The sequence below is a fragment of the Sus scrofa genome, chromosome 10 (assembly GCF_000003025.6).
Source record: "Sus scrofa isolate TJ Tabasco breed Duroc chromosome 10, Sscrofa11.1, whole genome shotgun sequence".
NCBI classification, from domain to species: Eukaryota; Metazoa; Chordata; class Mammalia; order Artiodactyla; family Suidae; genus Sus; species Sus scrofa.
The window spans coordinates 32,869,137-32,891,613 of record NC_010452.4 but is presented as its reverse complement, the minus strand read 5'-3'; the positions used below and the strand labels follow the sequence as shown (position 1 = coordinate 32,891,613).

The window sequence follows — 22,477 nt, the reverse complement described above, 5'->3', positions numbered from 1 at the left end:
GGTTGGTCCTCCCTCACCTGAGTCTTGTTGTAGACAGAACCTGTCATATCAGGGAGGCCAGTGGTGCTTGAAGACGCCGACACTCCTAGAAGAAAAGGCACTCATTCCCACGGCGGCTGGTGCCAGTTCCGTCCCCCCACCTCCAGGGCCACGCTGGGGTCACCTCGCCTGAGAAGCGGTCAGGGCAGGACACAACTATCCTGGAAAGGAGGGGCAGACGCTACCTTTGCCGGGCCCAGAGCCTGCAGATTTGTTTTGTGCCTGCGATGATCCACCATAGCCACCCTTGGTGTAGTCCCCAGCTGCTGTCCCCTGGGTCAGGTCGTCATAACCTAGCATGGCAGGTGCAAGAGGACGGGTGAGCTGGGCAAGCCCATCCTGCCCGCGCCTCTCCCTGCCAGGAGCACCCCTCACCTGTGCTGTAGCTGTGCTGGCCATAACCACCGGCCTGTTGGAAAGGGGGCGTGGGGGTGCTGAGGCTCACACCAGGCTGCTTGGCTGAGGCCGGAGGGACCTGGTTGGGGGGCAAGCAGGGGAGGCATCAGGGGAAGAACGGGGCGACGGAACCAGGTCGCCCCAGCTTAGCCTCAGGCAGCAGGTGGCACAACCACTAGGGACCTGTCTCCTGAGTGCAACACACGCTGGACCTAAGAACAGATGGAAAAGTGACCTCGCCCCCAACCTGACTCATCGCTCAAGGCCAGGAGAGACTCTGCGTGGGGACCTATCCCTCCTACCCTGCTCCTGCTCCTTGAAGCTGGGGTCCCCCTCCCACCAGATACTCACAAACATGGTGGGCCCATACTGGAAGGCACTGGGCACTCCCGCGTAGTAGGGGAGGCCGGTGTAGCTGTAGCCAGGGGGCAGCGCAGGATTCAGAAAGGGCTGCTGGGCTGTGTGGTGGGCCTGGGACTGGCTCTGCTGAGGCTGAGCCAGCGTGGTGGCAGGTGCAGGGGATGCAGAGTCACCTCGGCCAAACTTTGTGACATCACCTAGGAGGAGAGGAGCACTGATCCAGTCACTGCCCCTTATCCAACCAGGAAAAAAACCCCTGCAAACAGAACAGGTCTGGCTGCCAGCTCAACTACAGGAAGCTGGAGGTCTCTGCAGCCTTCCGCTTCAGTTTCCCGACTTCTGGGATGAGCCCTCCCCCCGACCCCTTTAATCCCTCAAACAAGACTAACCTGAATATGGGTTATTAGTGAGGCTCCCATCTCGACTGGCCAGGGCTGGCGGTGTGGCAAAAGGAATCCCATAGTAATCCTAAGAGACCAGAGAGGTTCCGTCAGCACACCAGCCTTGCCCCACTCCCAGGACGGCAGGCCCTGCAGGCAGCACGGGTCCTCCCGGCACTGCCAGACTACAGGGCCATAGAGTGCACACCTCCAGGGGACAGCACTCAACTCAGAGAATTGCAAACCAACGGGCCCATCAGACCTGCGTACTGTGGCAGCCACAAAGCTTGCAGACACTGACAATTCCTCAGCCTCCCCCGGCAGGCAGAGCCATCGGAGGCCCAATCATGCGCATCCGTTTCTGAATGCCCTGAGCCAAACCTACTCCCTCGGCTTCTCCAGTGAGAGGTATTCTGAAGGCAGCTAGGAAAATTAACTGCACAAGTAGGAGCCTGAAAAGAAGGAGTCTAAAGGGTTTACCAGGGGTCAGGGCAGCAATGCCAGGCAGGCACAGGGCAGGTCCTGAACTGGCCTCTCACCACCTACTGCCTTGGCAACACTGCCACTGCATAGGAGCAGGTGGAGTGTGGGATGCCAAGGGGGCAACAGAGAGTAGAGCTCTGTGGAGAAGGGGAGGCCTGCCCTGACCCTGACTCACCACTTAGGGCCTGGCCAGCCCTGGGCATACCATCTCCTGGGCCTCAACCAAGAGAAAGCCCTCCTGCCCTCCTTGGGAGCAACAGTGTCTAGGAATGACACCCACACTCTCCTGGCCTCCTCCTGAGGAAATCTCCAAGAAACCCATAGCACTCTCAGTCCAGAACCCCAAGAGGAGAGGGGGCGAGGAAGGCACAGTTAGAGGGAACTTAACGGGACAGGCCTAGAGGAAGCCCAGGAGGGGGAGCTCTTTCACAAAAAATCCGAAGGAGGAAACTGGGCACAAAAGTACCAGAGCCTAGAAGATCAAAAAAGAAAAAAGAAAAAAAAAAAGTACCAGAGCCTAAAAAATGACCAATCAGGAAAATGAAATGCAGGCTCAAAGGTAACTTCTAAGGCAAAAAAAAATTAAAAATAAATGAAAATAAAAAAATTTTTTTAAATAAAAGGAATATTAAGCAAGATGACTTTCAGGCGTGGGATCCCACTGAGCCACTCCCACTGAGCCAAGCAGGCCCCCCACACAGGCTCATTCAGGACCACCTCCTGCACCCCATCTCTGCTGCCCTGGGGCTCCTGGACCAGGAGCTTCGAGGTTTCATGACTGTCAGGAGAACCAGGGCCACTTCCAGTTTCCCTGCAAAGCCCCAGGGCTAAGGCATTCCCAAAGACACTAAGTTCTGAGGACCCCCTAGAAATCTGCCAACTGGGCCCTACAGAGACATGGCAAGGACACTCCTGAAGGGAGGCCTGCAGTGTGACCAGCTGGTGGTCTGCAAAAGCCACCCAGGAACCAGCCTCTGGAAATAGGCCAACAGATCAGAGACTGTCCTGAGAGACGCAAGCTGCAGCCACTGGGCCTGGGAGGAGGGCATGGTGCCCAAAGCTGCCTGCTCCTTGCAGCCAGCCCACGGGGGGTCAGGCAACAGCAAGGGAGAGGGTCTGGGGAGAAAGTCCTTTCCTGGGGAACAGGAAAGACTGTAGCCACTGCAATGGGCAGCGGTGACCAGACAGCCATTTACTCTCCAACAATGTGACGGGCCCTGGTCTGCTGAAGACGATCAGGAGTCTGGGGACCAGGTCATGAGGGGAGTGTAGTGCAGAGCCCCTCGTGCACTGAAGCCCTGGAAGCAGGGGCCAAAGTGAGAAGGCAAGCCGGGCCTCAGTGAGGCTGCAGCAACTAGAGATCCTGGGGCCACATTCATACCAACAGGGATCAAAGGCCAGGCTCAAAAGGGCCCAAGAGACTGTCAGCTCCAGCTGCTGACTCAAAGCTGCCATCACAAGCATCACTGAGGGCCACCAGCCGCCAAAAACTCTGCAGAGCACCTTAGAAAAAGTCTAGGGGCAGGCAAGCAGCTCTATGCCTTGTGTTAGATGGTTTTCCTTTTTCTCTTTCTAAAGTGGGGGGCTTGAGGGACAGAAGGATGCACATTTAGTAGGGACACTAACTACTGGGGGCCCCGGGTTCCATGGTCTTCAAGTCCCTCGGGCATGAGCACAGGACACTCATCCCCAGGCTACCATGGCGCCAGGCACAGCCTCCAATGTGAGCAGCTTTCTCAGCAGTGGAGCTGAGGGACATCCTTAGGCCGAGTGTCCCGAAGGCCAGGCAGGGTGGCAACCAAGGCCAAGCAGGTGGGGCATGCAGAAGTGCCTGAATGCCCACCCCCACCCCACCCCACATCCCACTCACCATTGGCAGCCGGGACTGCAGCATCTGGAGCTCGTCATAGCCGTAAATCTGTGTTGGGACCAAACAGGCTGTGAGGGGCCACATGCCATCCCCCGGAGGCCCAGGCCCAGGTGGTTGGGAGGCTAGGATACACTCAGCAAGGGACCTGGATGACACCCTGCCTTGATGGTATCTAGACAGAGATGGGCTCAGGGAAGCCTCAGCAGGGACCCAAGGGTGCCAGGGTCCTGCCAGGCACTGGGCAGCCTGGAGCCCCGCGGGCACTCACCGGGTAGGCAGGAAGCAGTCCTCCAGGGCCCACGAGGTACTGGTTGTGCAGCAGGGGAGGCACCCCCTGGGGCAAGTTGGGGGGTGCTTTGCCTGTAAAGGCAAAATTCAAATGGAGGGAAGGGGCCATTGAGCTCACTGTCGCCACCCTCCCAGATGGGGCCACAGATATGAGGAGGGGGCAGCACCCAGAGATACGAGGCCATGCTAGGGGGTGGGTAGACAAGGCTGGGTCGTCAGAGGGTCCCGGGCCTGGCGACCACACCCACGTCCCCCCCCCACTCCTGAAGGTCGCACTGCACTGAGCAAACCCTAACAGAAGGAACAACCCGCCCCCTGAGACCTCAGCTGGCGCGGTGGTGGTGGGGTGTTAGTGGGAGGAGGGGACAGGCTGGTGAGCAGCTTGGCCCACACATACCAACCGGGTCTAGCTGACAGGTGGTCACACAAAGTGACCAAAAAGAGCCCATGAGAGCTGCCCCATCATCTCAGCCCCAGGGACTAACGAGGATGGAAAAGACGGAGCCTGAAGCACACAGGCCACCAGAAACCCTGTCCGGGGGAGTTCTTCCCCTGGAACCTGACTTCATCAGCCCCCATCAGCACTGGAAGGCCCAGCAGAACAAAGGGAACAAGCGCGGGGGCACAGTGGGGGGACGGGAAGCCGGGCCTCGGGGCACACACCTGAGGTCACCAAGGGCGTGGCCCTGGTACTGCTGCTGGGGGCACTGGCGGCGGTGGCGCCCAGGCAGAGGCTGCTCACTGTGTTCATGCTGCTTGGCAGGCTGAGCCCTGAGGACGTGGCACTCGAGGCAGAGGTGGCTGCCGTGGAGAAGGTGGCTGAGGGCTGGAGGGGAGGGGCGCTCTCCACGCTGGCATGCTGGTGAGACAAGAAAGCCAGGACACATGGGTCTGGGGACAAGGCCCTAGAGTCCAAGAGGGCCTGGCCTGAGGGCTGCAGCTCAAGATGGACTGTGTGCCCACTGCGGCCCTCACACTGCAGCCAGATCAGCCATTGGAACACAATTCACCAGCCGAGGATCAAGACTATTAAAAATCGAGATTTGTGACTAAAAACTCTCCTAAAAATCATCAAAGCTACTCATGCTTTGGTATGTGAAACAAGGCCCAGAAGAAACCCCAAGCAAACCTTGGGTCAGAGGTGAGCACAGAGCACAGTCAGTGAGGCGAGAAGGCAGCCCACAAAAAGAGAGGCGGCTCAGCAGGTCCAGCTGGGGCCACAGGCTGCCCAGGTCAGAGCCGCCCAGGTCAGAGCCTCCCGGCTACGCTAAAGTCACAGGAGGCAAGAGAGGCCTCTGCTCCAGAACCTACCAGGAAGGGCACGGCCCACTGAGGAAGGAGGGCAAAACCCACAGAAAGCTCTGAGGAGCCTGACTTCCAAGAGCCCCCAGCCACTGCTGACAAGGCCTGAGGAAGGGCTTTGGGGCCTGAGGGCTATGGGGCAGGTGGAAGAGCCATACCTGTTCTGGCAAAGCAACACTGAAGAGAGAAGAAAAGGCTGTGGAAGCCCGAGACCAGCCTCGAAATCAGAACACGTGCACAACAGAGAACTGGGGGAGAAGCTGAAGAAGACGGAGGCCCGGGAGAAAGGGAGCTCTGTGTGCTCTGCCTCAGGGCAGAGACGTGCCTAGGGCTGAGGCATGCACCCAGCTCCCCTGGAAGGACTCCTGCTCCTTCCACCTAGATAGACAGACAGCGAAAGGGCAGAGGGCCGGGGTGTCTGTAGAGGCTGCTGACTCCCACCCAGGACAGCGCCAGAGTCAGGAGTAGCTCTGACCACTGCACAGTGAGGCCCCCAGCCAGGCCAAACAAGCTTTTGCCCCTTTTAACCAAAAAGGGCAACTCCTGGTCTGGGGAGGAAGGGAATCCTCAGAGGAGCTCTTGTGAGAGGAAAGAGATCCTACTCCTGACAGGAACGTAGGAGCCACCCAGAGAGCCTCTCCTGCCCTCAGCAGACCTAAAAAGCTTGAGTATCTGCCCCCCTCAGACCAGGAAGGGGACAAGCTCATCCCTTAGGCCATCCAATGTGGCTGCCACGCAGCTCCTCAGATGGGCCCAGGAAAGCACAGTCCACCACACCTTCCACCACATGAGACAGGAGAAAACACTACAAGTCCTTCATAAAGGACTGAAGCAGTAAAGACATGGCTATGATGGACTATGATATACCTGACTATTTGAAAATCAAATATTTGCTGGAGTTGCCATAGTGGCTCAGTGGTTAACGAATCTGACTAGGAACCATGAGGTTGCGGGTTCAATCCCTGCCCTTGCTCAGTGGGTTAACGATCCGGCGTTGCCGTGAGCTGTGGTGTAGGTCGCAGACGCGGCTCGGATCCCGAGTTGCTGTGGCTCTGGCGTAGGTCAGCGACTACAGCTCCAATTAGATCCCTAGCCTGGGAACCTCCATATGCCGCAAAGGCAAAAAGACAAAAAAAAAAAAAAAAAAGTAAATAAATAAAATAAAATAAATCAAATATTTGGGAGTTCCCTTGTGGTGCAGATGGGTTAAGGATCTGGCACTGTCACTGAAGCAGCTTAGACCGCTACTGTGGTATGGATTTGAGCCTTAACCTGGGAACTTCCAGATGCCATGAGCACAGCCAAAAAAAAATTTATATATGCAGACACACACACAATGACAAACTTAGGGAAAATAGTTACACTCCTCCTCACAAAGGGCTACTTACTAGTCTCCCAAATACAGAAATAAACATCACAGACCTGAGGGGAAAATGAACAGTATAAACTGTTCACCCAAAAGGAAATTTAATGGCTTGAAGTATATAAAATGAATCTTCAACCTCTTTCAATTAAAAACTATACTAAGTCATTTTTCTATTAACAAGCTGGGAAAAATACAATGATATTATTTGGTAATGTCATTTCAGGAGGTGGTGGGGAAATGGGAGCCTTCCATAACACACGCCTAGTGGTTCCTCCTTCAAGGGTTTACCCTTTAGACACAGCTGCAAACAAGCAGAAGGTTCCAGGCCACGGTTTGTACATACACATCTCGTGTCCTTGTGCTTGGCAGATACTGCGTCTCTTACAACATGAAGGTCTGTGGCAACCATGCGTTGAGAGCAGGTCTATCAGCACAATTTTTCTAACAGAATTTGCTCACTTCCTGTCTCTGGGCCACATTGAGGTAATTCAGATCTCTGGGTAAGTCAGATCTCTTCATTATTATTATATTTGTTATGATGACCAGTGACCTGTGATGTTACCTGAGAAAAAAAGATTGATTTGCTAAAGGCTCAGATGATGGTTAGCATTTTTTTAGCTAATAGTATATTTTTAAATTAAGGTATGTAAGTAACTTAATTACTTAATAAATAAAAAAAAATAAAAATACTTAATTACTTAAGTTACTTACATAAGTTGTAAACATAACTTATGTGAACTGAGAAACCCCAAGATTTATGTGACTGGCTTTCCTGCAATATTCACTTCACTGATCTAGAACCAAACCCATGATATTTCTGACGTATCAAGACTGAAAATGTCCCGAAAGTTTCATCAGAGGAAGATTAAATAATGTTACGCAATAGAGTGTGAACAAAGAACTGATTCAACACAGAGACCTCCTGAAGATACACTGTTAAGCTGGGGCAAAGTTAAAGGGCACTATCACACTGGGATACTCCCACTCCTATTACAGGAAAAGGGTGGATGGAAAATGATTGTGTATTTTCTTTTTTTTTTTCTTTTTTTTAAATTTTTGTCCTTTCAGGGACACACCTGAAGCATATGGAGGTTCCCAGGCTAGGGGCTGAATTGGAGCTTACCCGCTGATCTACACCACAGCCACAGCAACACTGGATCTGAGCTGCATCTGCAACCTACACCACCACTCACAGCAACGCTGGATCCTTAACTCACTTAGCGAGGCCAGGGATCAAACCCGCATCCTCATGGATGCTATTCGGGGTCGTTACTGCTGAGCTGTGATGAGAACTCCAGATTGTGTATTTTCTAGTTTATGGGTTTAAAAAAAAACAAACTCCATAGAGAGTCAAGAAAATAGTAGGAAAAGGGCTAGAAAGAAGCAGGAGAGAGACAAAAACGTCTCTCTGTATGTCTTTCGTTAATGGATCTTGGGGCTACATCAGCAACTGCATTCAGCAGCTCCGGCCATGGCTGCTGCGCTGCAGGATCTGGAGTTTCTTGCTAAGACACCGAGTGCAGCTAACCCAGGACAGCAAGGGCTCTGGGCTCCAACACCCAGAGCCCAGGGACAGGAGGCCAGCTCTCCAGGGCTCACAGGGGGACGTCTCAGAGCTCCCATGGAGGCTGATGGGCAGGCACTCAATGCAAAGGCAGAGAAACACTCCCCGAGCTCTGCTATGGAGGCAGTAGTCTGTATCGGAAGACAGATAATTAGGCATAAGCTTTTATGGGGAAAGCTAGGGTATGAAAGCCACAATGTCAGCCAGATCCCAAGGAAGGGGGACGGAACCTTTTCCATCTCGTCATTCTAGAGCAAAAATATGACTAATTCTTCAGAGGAAGCAAATTTCCCCAAGTTCCCGACTCCTTCATTCATCTGTACCCGAAATTTCCCTCCCTGCCTGAGGCCCCATCAATTGCAACGCAGTGGGACCCTGATGTCTCCCAAGAGGGGACACTGCATTCTTCCTCTTCCCAGTCACTTTCGCTTCTGTGGCTCCTGGTGTCCATGTCTCTCCAGGCTTCCTGCCAAGTATCTACCCCCTGCCCTGCCCTGCCTCCTCGCCGCAGCCCAGCCATTCCCCACTCACGCCGCAGAGTCTAGCTAAGCCCGATCGCTGAGCCTGCACTCCCAGCTCCGCAGCCGCACTTCCATAACCACCCAGGGCCTCTCTCTGGCACATCAGGACACGTGCATGGGGCTCCCACTCATGCTTCCAGCCTTGCCTCTCCACACTCGGCACTTCTTACCCCAAGTCTGTCCCTGGGTGGAGAAGATGGAGTGAGATGGCATGAGGTAGGCATGATCAGAATACCTCAAGTCCCCACGACCGGCACACTGGGATGCAGTGACATTGCCTGGCTGTCAGTCTCGGACACATGTGCTCTTCCTTCCCCTTCCAGCGTCCCCCCTACATTGGCCTTCACAAAGTAACAGAGCATCACCCAGGAGCAGTGCGCAGCTGGTGGAGCCCAGGTGGAAGTAATCAATGAGCCTGCTTTCCTCTAAAAAGCTTCCAAATACCTCAACATTACAAGTCCCAGAAAATAAAATCAACCCTGCCTGGTAGAAAGGTGTCTTACACAGTGAACTGCACAGTGAATTTGTAGGAATACATTCACCACCTGACAGCCCTGCCAATCACATAGCAGGTCTGGAGAACCAATTCTTCCGCGGAGGCATGAACATAGGAAGCTAGATGTCCTCTGGAGGTTCCTAGGAAATTATCTCTTCAAACCATGTTCCCAGATTGAGACATGAGAATAAAGCGATCAGAGTATTGCAGATACTTACAATCTACAAACTAAAGCCCCTCCTTTGAAGCACACAACCAAGCTGCAAGCCAAGCAGGGTCGAGGGGGCGGGGGCACAGAGAACACTTACTGTGTGTGATGTGCTGGAGGAGAGGCTGCTCTGATGGCCAGAGAGGGAGCTGGAAGACAAAACACAGCCCACGTGTCTACCCTCTACATCACTGCGCACCAGGGGCCCGCCACCCTAGGCAGGCTGCACCCAAGATCGCCTCCCTCCCACCCTTCCATCCGTTTGGCCCTGGAAGCAAGTCCAGGTGCCGTGTGGCTAGAAAGGACCTGAAGGGTTACTCGCATGAGGATCTGGGAACCCATAGAGCCAGCTGTAAACACCAGCCTTGGAGACACCATCAAATCTGTGTGTGAGGGAGGCACATTCCTACGTTCAACCCCACAGGCCAGAGTCAGAGCTGGAACTCCCATCAAATCCAGAATTCAAACCAAACACTTTCACTCCTGGCTTATAAGCAGGAGGCAAGAGGAGAATTCCAGTCAGAAGACAGGGCAAGGCAGAGGCCTGCTCAGAAACCCACCAGCGCTCTCACTCCACACTGCAGGGACAGGGCCCAGAACAGAGGGGAGACGGGAGACAGGGTTCAGGGTTCAGGGCCCTCCCCCCCACCCCCGCCAGGGCTGGAGAAGAGTAGCAGCGACCCCCCGGCCCACCCCCTTCCCAGGGGGCCGGTGTGCTGTGATGGCAGAGGCAATCCAGGCCCACAAGGTTTCCACACCCCACCCAGTACCACGCTGCAGCATTACTGCCAAAGGCCAGGAGGGTCCTGGGGGGGTCAAAGGTGTTCTGTTCGTGGGAACACCCAACGGAAAGGGCCCAGTCCTGGGTCTCAGTGTACCTCAAATTCTGGGACCCTGTTTTCCCCATACCTGCTAAGCTGAGAGAGGGGGCTGCTGGACAGGTCACCAGGCTGGGACAAGGAGGGCAAAGTGGCAGTGTGCTGGGATGCAGAGGACAGAAGCGGAGCGCACGAGGTGGTGCTGGGCAGGGAGCCCGCGGATGGGAGGGCGGAGGGAGGGTCGGTTGTCTTTGGAGCTGGAACGGATGAAGTAGCTGTAAGAAACACAGGACTCAGGCAGGGTGGAAAATGCCATCCTTGTCATCATACGTGTCTGATGACGTGGACACACACCTCCCAGCTAAAGGAACAGCCTCAAGCTGCACCCAGAGAGGGAAAGAGGCTTTAAGACTGAGAAGTATGGTTTCCATAGAAGCACAAAAGATGACAGTGAAAATCTGGCGGGCAAACCACCTACAAGCTGGGTCTGCTTTTATCAAATGACTATCCCATCAGGGAGTTCCCACTGTGGTGCAGCAGAAATTAATCCAACTAGCATGCATGAGGACTCGGGTTCAATCCCTGGCCTCGTGCAGTGAATTAAGGATCCAGCGCTGCCGTGAGCTGTGGAGTAGGTCACAGATGCGGCTCAGATCCCAAGCTGCTGGGGCTCTGGCGTACGCTGGCAGCTGCAGCTCCGATTCAACCCCTAGCCTGGGAAGCTCCATATGCTAAGGCTGCGGCCCTAAAAAACAAAGAAGACTATCACATCAGGCTGGCCTTGGGAAAGCGCAAAGTGAAATTTAGCGCAGGAGGGGGTTGAGAGCCCAGGGAACCTACATAGGCCTGAAATCCGGAGAAGACACCCTGCTGTGCACATCTACTTCCCAAAGTGCAGGAGGAATGTGCTTGGTCAGGGCAGACCCCAGAGCACACAACACATGAATCAGGCTGTGGGAAGCGCATGAATGTGACCAAGCCTGGCTGCAGAAAAGACTCAGTTTTAATATCATCCACACATATAACTCAGATATGTGCTTGGAAATAAAGCATCATTGTCTTTTCCAGTTAGGAGGGAGCAGCACCTTTCTGTAGGGAGCCCGGGGCACCCCGGTCACACACAGGGGTTGGTGACCTGAAAACAAGCACAGGCAGGAACAGGGGTGACACTCCACGAGGTCAGTTCTTAAAGGGGTCGTCACCCCCGAGGCTCACTTCTTGCCAACAGTCTTTCCCAAATGACACCTGTTCTTACAGAAACCAGACAAAGACACCACAGATATCCCTAGCCCCAAACTCACCTTTCTGGGTATTGACTCACACTGAGGACAGGGACACAAAAAGCCTCTCAAAGAACGTGTGTGACAGAGCGTGTGTGTGTGTGTGTGTGTGTGTGTGTATGTGTGTGTTGTGTTTGTGTGTGTAAGGCGGCGGGGGCGGGGGGGGGGATCCTATCTAAAATGGACACTATGTTTTACAGATTATCTCATTATCTCAGAGTTCCCATCGTGGCTCGGTGATTAACGAATCCAACTAGGAACCATGAGGTTTCGGGTTCGATCCCTGGCCTTGCTCAGTGGGTTGAGGATCCGGCGTTGCCGTGAGCTGTGGTATAGGTTGCAGACGCGGCTCGGATCCTGTGTTACTGTGGCTCTGGCGTAGGCAGTCGGCTACAGCTCCAATTAAACCCCTAGCCTGGGAACCTTCGTATGCCGCAAGAGCGGCCCTAGAAAAGGCCAAAAACAAAAACAAAAACAAAAATAAAAAACTTATTATCTCATTTAAAATCTCCAAATACAATCTCTAGTGTAGGTTCTCAACCCAATACCTGGACAAAAGAAAGCTCCCACCACAGCTTATGGAATTCACACTTCCTATGATATCCAACCTTCTCAGAGCTACTCATCTATCTCCAAACGGCTCTGGCAGCCAAGCAACATCAAACTCAATTCTGGGTAAACCATGTGTGTCATTTCATTGTCAACTGAGATCTGCTCCTAATCTGGCAAAAAAATTCCATGACCACACTCTTCAAATTCCTAAATAAAAAGGTCGTTCTGGTTTCCATACCTAATAGTGCATACCATGTGCCCTACTGAATGATGAACGAAAATCATACTAAACTATGGCAGATAAACTGGCCTAGAACAAAGGAAACAACGCGAACAAGGACTCACCCGCACTCTCTGCAGTGACCACTGAGCTGTACCAGACTGGGGGTGCGAGTTGCCCCCCATTTTCTCCCAAGTGTTCACTGTGAGCAACAGCGCCTCTCTTCCTCACCATGTCTTTCCTGAACAAGCTCATGACTTTTGCTTTACACATCTTTCACTTTATTTTTTATTTTTTTTTTGTCTTTTGCCATTTCTTGGGCTGCTCCTGCAGCATATGGAGGTTCCCAGGCTAGGGGTCTAATCAGAGATGTAACTGCCGGCCTACGCCAGAGCCACAGCAACGCAGGATCCGAGCCACCTCTGCGACCTACACCACAGCTCACGGCAACGCTGGATCCTTAACCCACTGAGCAAGGGCAGGGATCGAACCCATAACCTCATGGTTCCTAGTCGGATTCATTAACCACTGCGCCACGACGGGAACTCCCGTCTTTCACTTTAACAGAGTGAGAGCCCCCTAACCATCCTGGAGCCTGGGCCTTTGAGCAAAGAAACTGCTACATCCACCCATATTAGAGTCTACACTTGGGGTGCAGGCTGACAAGAGCAGAGGAATACAAGATTGTCACCACCTTCCCACTGTGGTTATTTCTAATAACCTGGTCACACAGGAATCGCTAGCTCAACTTCTAAACCCAAAGAAATGATGCTGACGATGCATCTGGGGAAGCTATTAGAAAAAAATGTAAAAAGACTACTCTTGCAAAATTAGCAATTGGCCATTTGTTTTCCCTACCACATTAGCTATGCCCTTTTTCTTTCTGTGGTTTCCACCAGCCACAACAAGGATCGTTAGCTCACATACTTACTGTCTATTGTCTGCTGACTTCGACTACCACCATGTCCATTCTGTAAGAGAGAGAAGAAAGTAAGTAAACCAAATGATAACTTAGATGACTTTAACCACAAAGATATGAAGCATTATAAATTAAGCAAACAACTATAGCCTGTTCTGTTTCTTAATAAAAGGAGATGCTTTTACTTATTGTGTGTATATCTACTATAGATTTTTGGTTTGCAGTTAACCTGGAGAAAAGGGAACCCTATTACACTGTTGATGGGAATGTAAATCGGTGCAACCTCTATGGAAAACAGCATGGAGATTCCTCAGGAAACTAAAAATAGAATTACCATTTGATCCAGCAATCCCACTCCTGGGCATCTATCCAGAAAAAGATGACTTAAAAAGATACATGTCGGGAGTTCCCATCATGGCTCAGCAGTTTAACCAACCTGCCTAGCGTCCATGAGGATGCAGGTTCAATCCCTGGCCAGTGGCTACAGCTCCAATTGGACCCCTAGCCTTGGAACCTCCATATGCCACACATGCGGCCCTGAAAAAAAAAAAAGAAAAGACACATGAACCCTATACATTGCACCACTATATACAATAGCCAAGACATGGAAACAACCTAAATGTCCATCAACAGAGGAGTGGATAAAGAAGATGTGGTACATATACAAAGTGGAATGTTACTCAGCCATTAAAAGGAAGGAAATAATGGCATTTGCAGCAACATGGATGGACCCAGAAATTATCATCCGAAGTGAAGTCAGTCAGACAGTGAGACACCAACATCACATGCTATCACTTACATGTGGAATCTAAAAAAAGGACACGATGAACTTCGAGGAACAGATACTGAACTCACCAACTTTGAAAAACTTATGGTTTCCAAAGGAGACAGATTGGGGGTGGGGGGTGGGCGGGGTGTTTGGGATGGAAATGCTATAAAATGGAGTTGTGATGATCATTGTACAACTATAAATGTAATAAAATTGATTATGTTAAGGAAAAAAAGGAGATGCAATACAACAGGTTTTTTCTTTTTTTTTTCCCCCGCTATGCCTGCAGCATAAAGAAGTTTCCAAGCCAAGGACTGAACATGTACCACAGCAGCAACTACGCCAGATACGTATCCCTCTATGCCACAAGATAACTCCGCAATACAAAAAATCCTTAATAAATCCCAACAAGCTGACATTTTTTTAAAACCAAAGTGGGTGTTTAAGGAAGTAACAAGGATAAAACATAAGACCCAACTCGCCAGAAACAATGAAAGGGTCCTAAAACTTACTAAGCCATACAAGAACCAAGGAACTCTTATTACCCTGAAATCACCATGAGACTTTCTTCCTCAAGCACATTCTGTCTCCGAGAAACCCTCATACCAGAAAGAAAATGTTTCCAAATTATAACAAAGATAAAAATGAATTATCATGTTTTATACTATTAACAAAATGGTTCTCAGATAAAGCATGTGACTTAGAACCTGTGTTTTTCTGAACTGAGGAAAGAGTGAGGACAGTAGATTCCCCCACAAGAACAGAACCTGAAAACAACTGGTGTGAGCTCATCACAAAGCATTTCATTTGAACCTTCACACAGTAGGAAGCATTCTCACATGAGAAACTGCTTCCACAGACTGAGTGACTGACAGTTGAGCCTACAGGTCCGACACTGGCCCTGTACAGGAAAAGGAAGAATATGACCTCTTACAAATGTCAAAACCATGAAAGAGAAAGACAAACCTTATGGCTGTTGCCTCTGCTCTGACCAAAATCCCATACAACTTCTGCTCATAAAATCTTATTTACAACACATTTTATTCTTAAAAGAATTTGAGATTATTTACAAGAAATGTAGACAATAAAGCAGAACTGCTGGTGGGAAAATAAATAAAAGACTAATGATAGGGAAGCGAAAGGAATACAGGAATACATAGATAAGTGGAGAGCAACCAAATGTCTAAGCTTTTGCCCCCTTCTCAAGAAAGATTTACTACTCAGTAAATGTAAATAAATGACATCAAGTGTGTATAACCTAAATAGCATGAACCCCAACATACAAAGTCTTCTCAAACCTATACCAGGCCAAAAAAATAGAAAGCGGGAATAAAAATGATTCCTATAATACCTTAGGAATATTTCATTATTCCTTGAAAATCTTTTTTTTTTTTTCTTTTTTTGGCCACTCCATGGCATGTGGAGCTCCCAGGCCAGGGATCAGACGTAAGCCATAGTTGCCACCTATGCCGCAGCTGTGGCAACACCAGATCCTTAACCCACTATGGTGGGCTGGGGTCAAACCTGTGTCCTGGTGCTGCAAAGATGACATTGATCCCATTGTGCCACAGCGGGAACTCCTGGAATTTTTTTTTTTCTTTTTAGGACCACTCCTGTGGCATATGGAGGTTCCCACACTAGGAGTCTAATCGGAGCTGCAGCCACAGCCTACACCACAGCCATAGCAATGCCAGATCCAAGCCTCATCTGCGACCTACATTGCAGCTCACGACAATGCCAGATCCTCACCCATTGAGCAAGGCCAGGGATTGAACCCGAGTCCTCATGGATACTAGTCATGTTCTTAACATGCTGAGCCATAATGGGAACTCCAGAAAATCATTTTCAAAACACAAGCAATGAACAAACTGACATGACAAAGGAGCCACATTATTTGGGGTGGGGAAAATTCTAGGCAGAAGCATGGCGGGTAAAGCACTGGGAGTTCTCTTATGGTGCAGCAGGATAAGGATCTGGCATTGTCACTGCAGCAACCTGGGTTGCTGCTGTGGTGAAGGTTGGATCCCTGGCCTGGGAACTTCTCTGTGACACAGGCACAGTCAAAAAGAAAAAAAAAATTTAATTTAATAGATAAGGCACCAAATGATCAGGACAGATGAGAAATCTGCGAAGGTTTTAGGGTTTAGTTCAATTAGCTGAGCCAGTAAAAAGGTAAACATTGATATGGACAAGCACGAGCTAGAGCTGAAACTGAGATGCCGTGGAGATGACAGCGTTAACCACACCATCTGATTTATGTTTTACAAACCAGAAAACAGCACCATCCAAGGAAATGGAGTGTTCTGCAATAATGGAACAGTCTTTCTCTATGTGCTTATAACCACATCTAGACATTGAGATTTAAAATGTGGGGTACCTGGAGTTCCTGTTGTGGCTCAGCAGAAACGAATCCAACTAGTAACCATGAGGTTGAGGGTTGGATCCCTAGCCTTGCTCAGTGGGTTAAGGATCCAGTGTTGCTGTGGATGTGATGTAGGCTGGCAGATGCAGCTCCAAATCGACCCACTGGCCTGGGACCTTCCATATGCTGCACGTGCAACCCTGAAAAACAAAAACAACAAAAACTCCATGTGGCTAGTGGTTACCACCATGTTAGAAATCAGAAGAATTAACTTCTTGTCTAACAAGATAGATTGGGAATACATGACTTGGGCTCTCCCTGCCATCTCCTTGGTGGGGATGCTGCAGCTTGTTGTTTTTTTTTTTTGGTTTTTTTTGTTTTTGTCTTTTTGCTATTTCTTGGGCCGCTCCCGCGGCATATGGAGGTTCCCAGGCTAGGGGTCGAATCGGAGCTGTAGCCACCGGCCTACGCCAGAGCCACAGCAACGCGGGATCCGAGCCGCGTCTGCAACCTACACCACAGCTCATGGCAACGCCGGATCGTTAACCCACTGAGCAAGGGCAGGGACCGAACCCGCAACCTCATGATTCCTAGTCGGATTCGTTAACCACTGCGCCACGAAGGGAACTCCTGCAGCTTGGTTTTGAGCTGAGGCAGCTCAGGGTAGAACTTGGCGCTGAGGCGGCCACCTGGCTCCCTTTGAGTACAGAGAAGCCAGAGAAAGCTAGTGTGACAAACAAGGGTAAAAGTCAGAGCATGGAACCAGAGAAACCACCTCCTCCCTTAGGTCCCATGACAGTTGAATCTAAAGGTTGTGTCACCACAGCCATTCATGCAAAAGCCAGTTCCAAACAAAATGCTGTGACAGATCTGACAGCCAAGGCCGAAAGTGTAGCTACTCTAACGCCTCCGTCAGAAGGAGAGGCTAACACTGAGCTCTTCCAGTATCTTTCCAAGATCTCAGAACTCGGGAAGAGTGATGTGGTTTTGGATAAGGGTGGTAAATCTCATGAAAAAGTAGCAAGGCTTTTGGCCTCCACAACTCCAGAAAGGATCTTGGAGAAACTGAAAAAGCAGGTTGAAAAAAAAAAGATAAAAGCAAGAAATGAAAAATGTTTTTAATAAACTTTTTTTTTTTTTTTTGTCTTTTTTAGGGCTGTACCTGCAGCATATGGAGGTTCCCAGGCTAGGGGTCTAATCAGAGCTGTAGCCACCAGCCTACACCACAGCCACAGCAACACGGGATCCGAGCCACATCTGCGACCTACACCACAGCTCACAGCAATGCCGGATCCTTAATCCACTGTGAGGCCAGGGATCAACCCACAATCTCGTGGTTCCTAGTCAGATTCATTAACCACTGAGCCATGATGGGAACTCCAAGAAACTTTTTTTATTGCTAATGATAAAGAGGCTGTTAAAAACGAAAATATATTTAAATACACAGAACACTGAAATGTATTTAATAAGAACAGGAGTCGGTGTTCCCATTGTGGCTCAGTGCAAACGAACCTGACCAGTATTCGTGAGGATTCCAGTTTGATCCCTGGCCTTGCTTAGTGGGTTAAGGATTTAGTGTTGCCGTGAGCTACAGTGCAGACTGCAGACAAAGCTCACATCTGGCGTTGCTGTGGCTGTGGTGTGGGACGGCAGCTGCGGCTCGAATTCAACCCTTAGCTTGGGAACTTCCATATGCCATGGGTGCGGTCCTAAAAAGCAAAAATAAATAAATAAAATTTAAAAACAGGAGTCAAAAAGGAAGTATGAAGATTAAAAGTACTATACATTGAATTTAGGTCCTAAAGTCCCTGATCCCACCCAGCTTGGAACATGTTACTCTGATTTTGTGGCATTTCAGACAACAGAGCTGGATTCAGCCCCTCTCATCTTGTGATGGGCTTTTGATATCCAGAAGTTGAGAGAATTCAGGATCACCTGGTACAAGACGGCAAGTGGAATTTAGATCCCTTGACTCCCAGTTGAATGCAGTTTATCTGGATTATAAATTAAAACATTTCCACGATACTTCCGGAATTCTGGGAATTGCCTTCTAACTCAAGTTTAAAAGTGACAGAAGAGGAGTTCCAATCATGGTGCAGCAGAAATGAATCCAACTAGGAACCATGAGGTTGCAGGTTTGATCCCTGGCCTCACTCTGCCGTGAGCTGTGGTGTAGGCCAGCAGCTGCAGCTCAGATTCGACCCCTAGCCTGGGAACCTCCATAGGCTGCAGGTGCAGCCCTAAAAAGCAAAAACAAAAAAGCAAAGTGACAGAGGAAAACTGTCATACTGCTTTCTAGGGTTACTTTATATCCAAAAATGTGTATCTAAATGCAAAAATGTTTTCTGTGTCTTTAAAAACTTTATTGAGCATTTTTGAAAAAAGTAAACAACAATAATCAAGACTTGTAATTTAATATTAATTCTTTCTTTCTTTTTTCTTTTGAAAAAAGTAAGTATGTATTAAGAAGAGGGAGTTCCCATCGTGGCTCAGTGGTTAACGAATCCAACTAGGAACCATGCATGGGGTTGCGGGTTTGATCCCTGGCCTTGCTCAATGGGTCAAGGATCCGCATTGCCGTGAACTGTGGTGTAGGTTACAGACGAGGCTCGGATCTGGCATTGCTGCAGCTGTGGCATAGGCCGGCGGCTACAGCTCTGATTAGACCTCTAGCCTGGGAACCTCCATATGTTGCAGGTGCGGTCCCAGAAAAGACCAAAAAAAAAAAAAAAAAAAATAGAACATTAAGAAGAGAAGACAGGCAGGCTCCAGGGGAGGGAGCAGAGAGAGAAAGAGCAAGAGAGGAAGGGAAATTTTCATTTTTGAGAAATCATTGAATTTTCTTCTTCCTTAGATGGTAAATGGAATCATCACCAGATCTGGCAATTCTTATGAATCTCCAAAGATCCTTATAAGATAGAAGACCTGGAAGCTATCTTCAGTCTTTGTAAAAGCCTATAAGAAATCATATGTATCTTGAAGCCTCAAAAACTAATAATAACTATCTTGTTTTTAAACATAGTTAAAAAGAAAAGAAAACCCAGCTCTTGGGTGTGGAGAAATGAATACCCTGATCATTTGATGCTTTACTTGGTGGGAATATAAACTGGTATAAATTGCTGTGCTGTACACCTGAAACTAACGTAATAGTGTAAATCAACTATATTTCAATTTAAATAAAAGAATATATGACCTTTTTAAAATATGTAAACCCAGAAAGACAAATATACAGTGGAAAAATGAGAAAAATTTTGTGTGGTAGAAAGCAGATGCAGGATAGAAACTGACTGAACTGACCCGGTAAAGCCAAGTCCTAAGCCAGTAGTACAGAAAACCAAAAGACCACTCAACTTACACCAAAGAACCATACTAAGCAACTCAGTATTTATATATACCACATGACACTGGAAGTGGGTATGAAGGTAGGGCTAAAGTGTAGAATTTTTTTTAAACTCTGCACAGCATGGTGAATGCCCCCTTCCACCTCTCCCACAGTCTCTAAACTTGAAAGAGGGTTATCAACACATGGCCAAGGGAACTATGAAAAAAAAAAAAAGTGAAGTCAGTGCAGACAAAACAAATATTCTGACAGTATCCTTTTCTTCCTGTTAGGCTCTTAAGACAATGAGTGACAGATACAAGCCCAATAGAGAAGAGACTAGAAGAATGGTCCCTGGAGAATCCAAAAAAATTCAACAGAAAAGGCCCACTGGACTTCCAGTCATGATGCAGTGGAAAAGAATCCAACTAGGAACCATGAGGTTGCTGGTTCAACCCCTGGCCTCACTCAGTAGGTTAAGGATCCAGCATTGCCATGAGCTGCGGTGTAAGGTTGCAGACACGGCTCGGATCTGGCATTGCTGTGGTTGTGGTGTAGGCCAGCAGCTACAGCTCCAATAAAACCCCTAGCCTGGGAATGTCCATATACTGTGGTTGTGGCCCTAAACAGACAAAAGACAAGGGAAAAAAAAAAAAAAAAAAAAAAAAAAGGCCCATGGGGGTAGAGTTCCCACCATGGAACAGTGGGTAAAGAACCCAACTGCAGCAGATCAGGTGGCTGTGGAGTGCAGGTCTGATCCCTAGCCTAGCACATTGGTTTAAAGTATCCACCATGGCAGCTGCAGGTTTAGGTCACAGCTGCGGCTCAGATTCAACCCCTGGCCTGGAAACTTCCACACACTGCAGAAGGAGTCAGTGAGCCAAAAAAGAAAAGAAAAAAAAAAAAAAAAACCATGTTACACAACCTAACCCCACAAGCAGTTAATCTTTTAGTGTCCAGTAGCCAGCCTGGAATCACTAGACATTTGAGGAAAACATCTAACATAAAAGTTGGAAAAGGAGGAGTTCCCGTTGTGGCTCAGTGGTTAGCGAGCCCGGCTAGCATCCATGAGGACACAGCTTCGATCCCTGGCCTCGCTCAGTGGGTTAAGGATATGGCGATACCATGAGCTGTGGTGTAGGTCAAAGATGAAGTTTGGATCCCAAGTTGCTGTGGCTGTGGCGTAGGCCAGAAACTACAGCTCTGATTGATCCCCTACCCTGGGAACCTCTATGTGCCACAAAAAAAAAAAGTTGGAAAAGGGCGATAAAACTGTCAGGTTGATATGGACAAGTATTACCTCAGCACTTTTTTTTTTTTGCTTTTTAGGGCTGAGCCTGAAGCATATGAAGTTCCCAGGCTAGGGGCCGAATTGGAGCTGCAGATGCCAGCCTACACCACAGCTACAGCAACGATGGACCCAAGCTGTGTCTGCAACCTACACCATAGCTCATGGCAACATGGGATCCTTAACCCATTGACCAAGGCCAGGGATCAATACTGCAACCTCAGGGTTACTAGCTGAGTTCGTTAGCACTCAGCCACGATGGGAACTCCCTTTTTTATTATTTTGCTGTTGTGGAGAAATTTTTGAGAAGGAAACAAGAAAATGTACCCACAATTCTGCTATGCCAATTGTTTATTATTTTCATGTTCTCATCCACTATTTAAAGTAGCTCTCACTGGTACTGCCTGAATGTCTTTGCCTTACAGGAAACTAAAATACTAAAACCCTCCTACCCCATCTAACCACTCTGAACAACTCAGGGTGTCTCCCTCCACTACCATCATACCAAGGACTCGGGTCCATTTCCATACTCCATGCCCATGGGTGCTTGAAATGAGAGTTTCAAACAAGATAGCTACTACTGACAATCCAACACACTATACAGATTCTACTCAAAAGGGGAGCCAATTTCTAAAAGGAAATCTTACCCAAAAGGCACACTGAGCTCCAAACAGGCATTCCTACAAGAAGAAACCTGAAAGACCACTCACCGCGATGGTTCCTGGAGCTGACTCCGATGGACTCACAGAGCTTTGGTATGCAATCCTGTTATGCACAGAACTCTGGTCGTAGGAGGAAGACGTTGTCACTGGACTAGTGGAGCTCAGCGATGAGCTGGTCAGACTGGAGGAGGTAATGACTGAAGTTGTATAGGTGGAGTTCTGTACTGCACTGGTCATGGGCAGAGAGGTATTCAAAGAATCACTACAAAAGAATGAAAGACATCAGACACAAATTTGTGTCACTTGAAAGTATTCATGAAATAGGATGACTTCATCACTTTATTGGCATACTCTAAATCAAATAAGCATACCTGTAACTATGAATTTATACTACTGCATTATTTAAATGATGCAAATGGTCGTTCCTGTTGTAGCTCAGTGGAAATGAACCCGACTGGTATCCATAAGGATGCAGGTTTGATCCCTGGCCTTGCTGTGGCTGTGGTGTAGGCTGGAGGCTACAGCTCCAATTTGAACCCTAGCCTGGGAACCTCCATATGCTGCAGGTGTGGCCCTAAAAAGACCCCCCCACACACACAAAAAAGCAAACAATTCAAAAGAACCTCCTCTAACCCCCTCCACTATCAGACCCACTTAATTTATTTATTTATTTTATTTTTTTTTTTTTTTTTTTTGTCTTTTTGCTATTTCTTTGGGCCGCTCCCGCGACGTATGGAGGTTCCCAGGCTAGGGGTTGAATCGGAGCTGTAGCCACCAGCCTACGCCAGAGCCACAGCAACGCAGGATCCAAGCCGCGTCTGCAACCTACACCACAGCTCGCGGCAACGCCGGATCGTTAACCCACTGAGCAAGGGCAGGGATCGAACCCGCAACCTCATGGTTCCTAGTCGGATTCGTTAACCACTGCACCACGACGGGAACTCCAGACCCACTTAATTTAATAGGTAAGGGGACATGAAACATCTTTAAGAATCCTTGGAAATACTTAAGGAAT

At 49.1% G+C, this 22,477-nt stretch overlaps 1 protein-coding gene across 13 annotated transcripts in view; it reads right to left on the bottom strand.

The window, feature by feature from the left end:
• The window catches only part of UBAP2 (ubiquitin associated protein 2), a 141,554-nt gene that overhangs the window by 5,647 nt on the left and 113,430 nt on the right, over positions 1 to 22,477 (bottom strand). For 9 of the 13 annotated variants that reach the window (XM_021064693.1, XM_021064690.1, XM_021064691.1 and 6 more), the window contains 12 exons: positions 21,511 to 21,724; positions 13,075 to 13,114; positions 10,183 to 10,366; positions 9,374 to 9,422; positions 4,480 to 4,675; positions 3,797 to 3,888; positions 3,529 to 3,576; positions 1,185 to 1,263; positions 787 to 992; positions 415 to 514; positions 225 to 332; positions 18 to 85 (listed from right to left, as the gene is read on the bottom strand). In XM_021064693.1, the coding sequence (XP_020920352.1) occupies positions 18 to 85; positions 225 to 332; positions 415 to 514; positions 787 to 992; positions 1,185 to 1,263; positions 3,529 to 3,576; positions 3,797 to 3,888; positions 4,480 to 4,675; positions 9,374 to 9,422; positions 10,183 to 10,366; positions 13,075 to 13,114; positions 21,511 to 21,724 (1,384 nt within the window). The remainder of the gene's footprint in view (positions 1 to 17; positions 86 to 224; positions 333 to 414; positions 515 to 786; positions 993 to 1,184; positions 1,264 to 3,528; positions 3,577 to 3,796; positions 3,889 to 4,479; positions 4,676 to 9,373; positions 9,423 to 10,182; positions 10,367 to 13,074; positions 13,115 to 21,510; positions 21,725 to 22,477) is intronic. The other 4 variants (XM_021064692.1, XM_005668066.3, XM_013980178.2 and 1 more) reach the window with 2 other exon arrangements.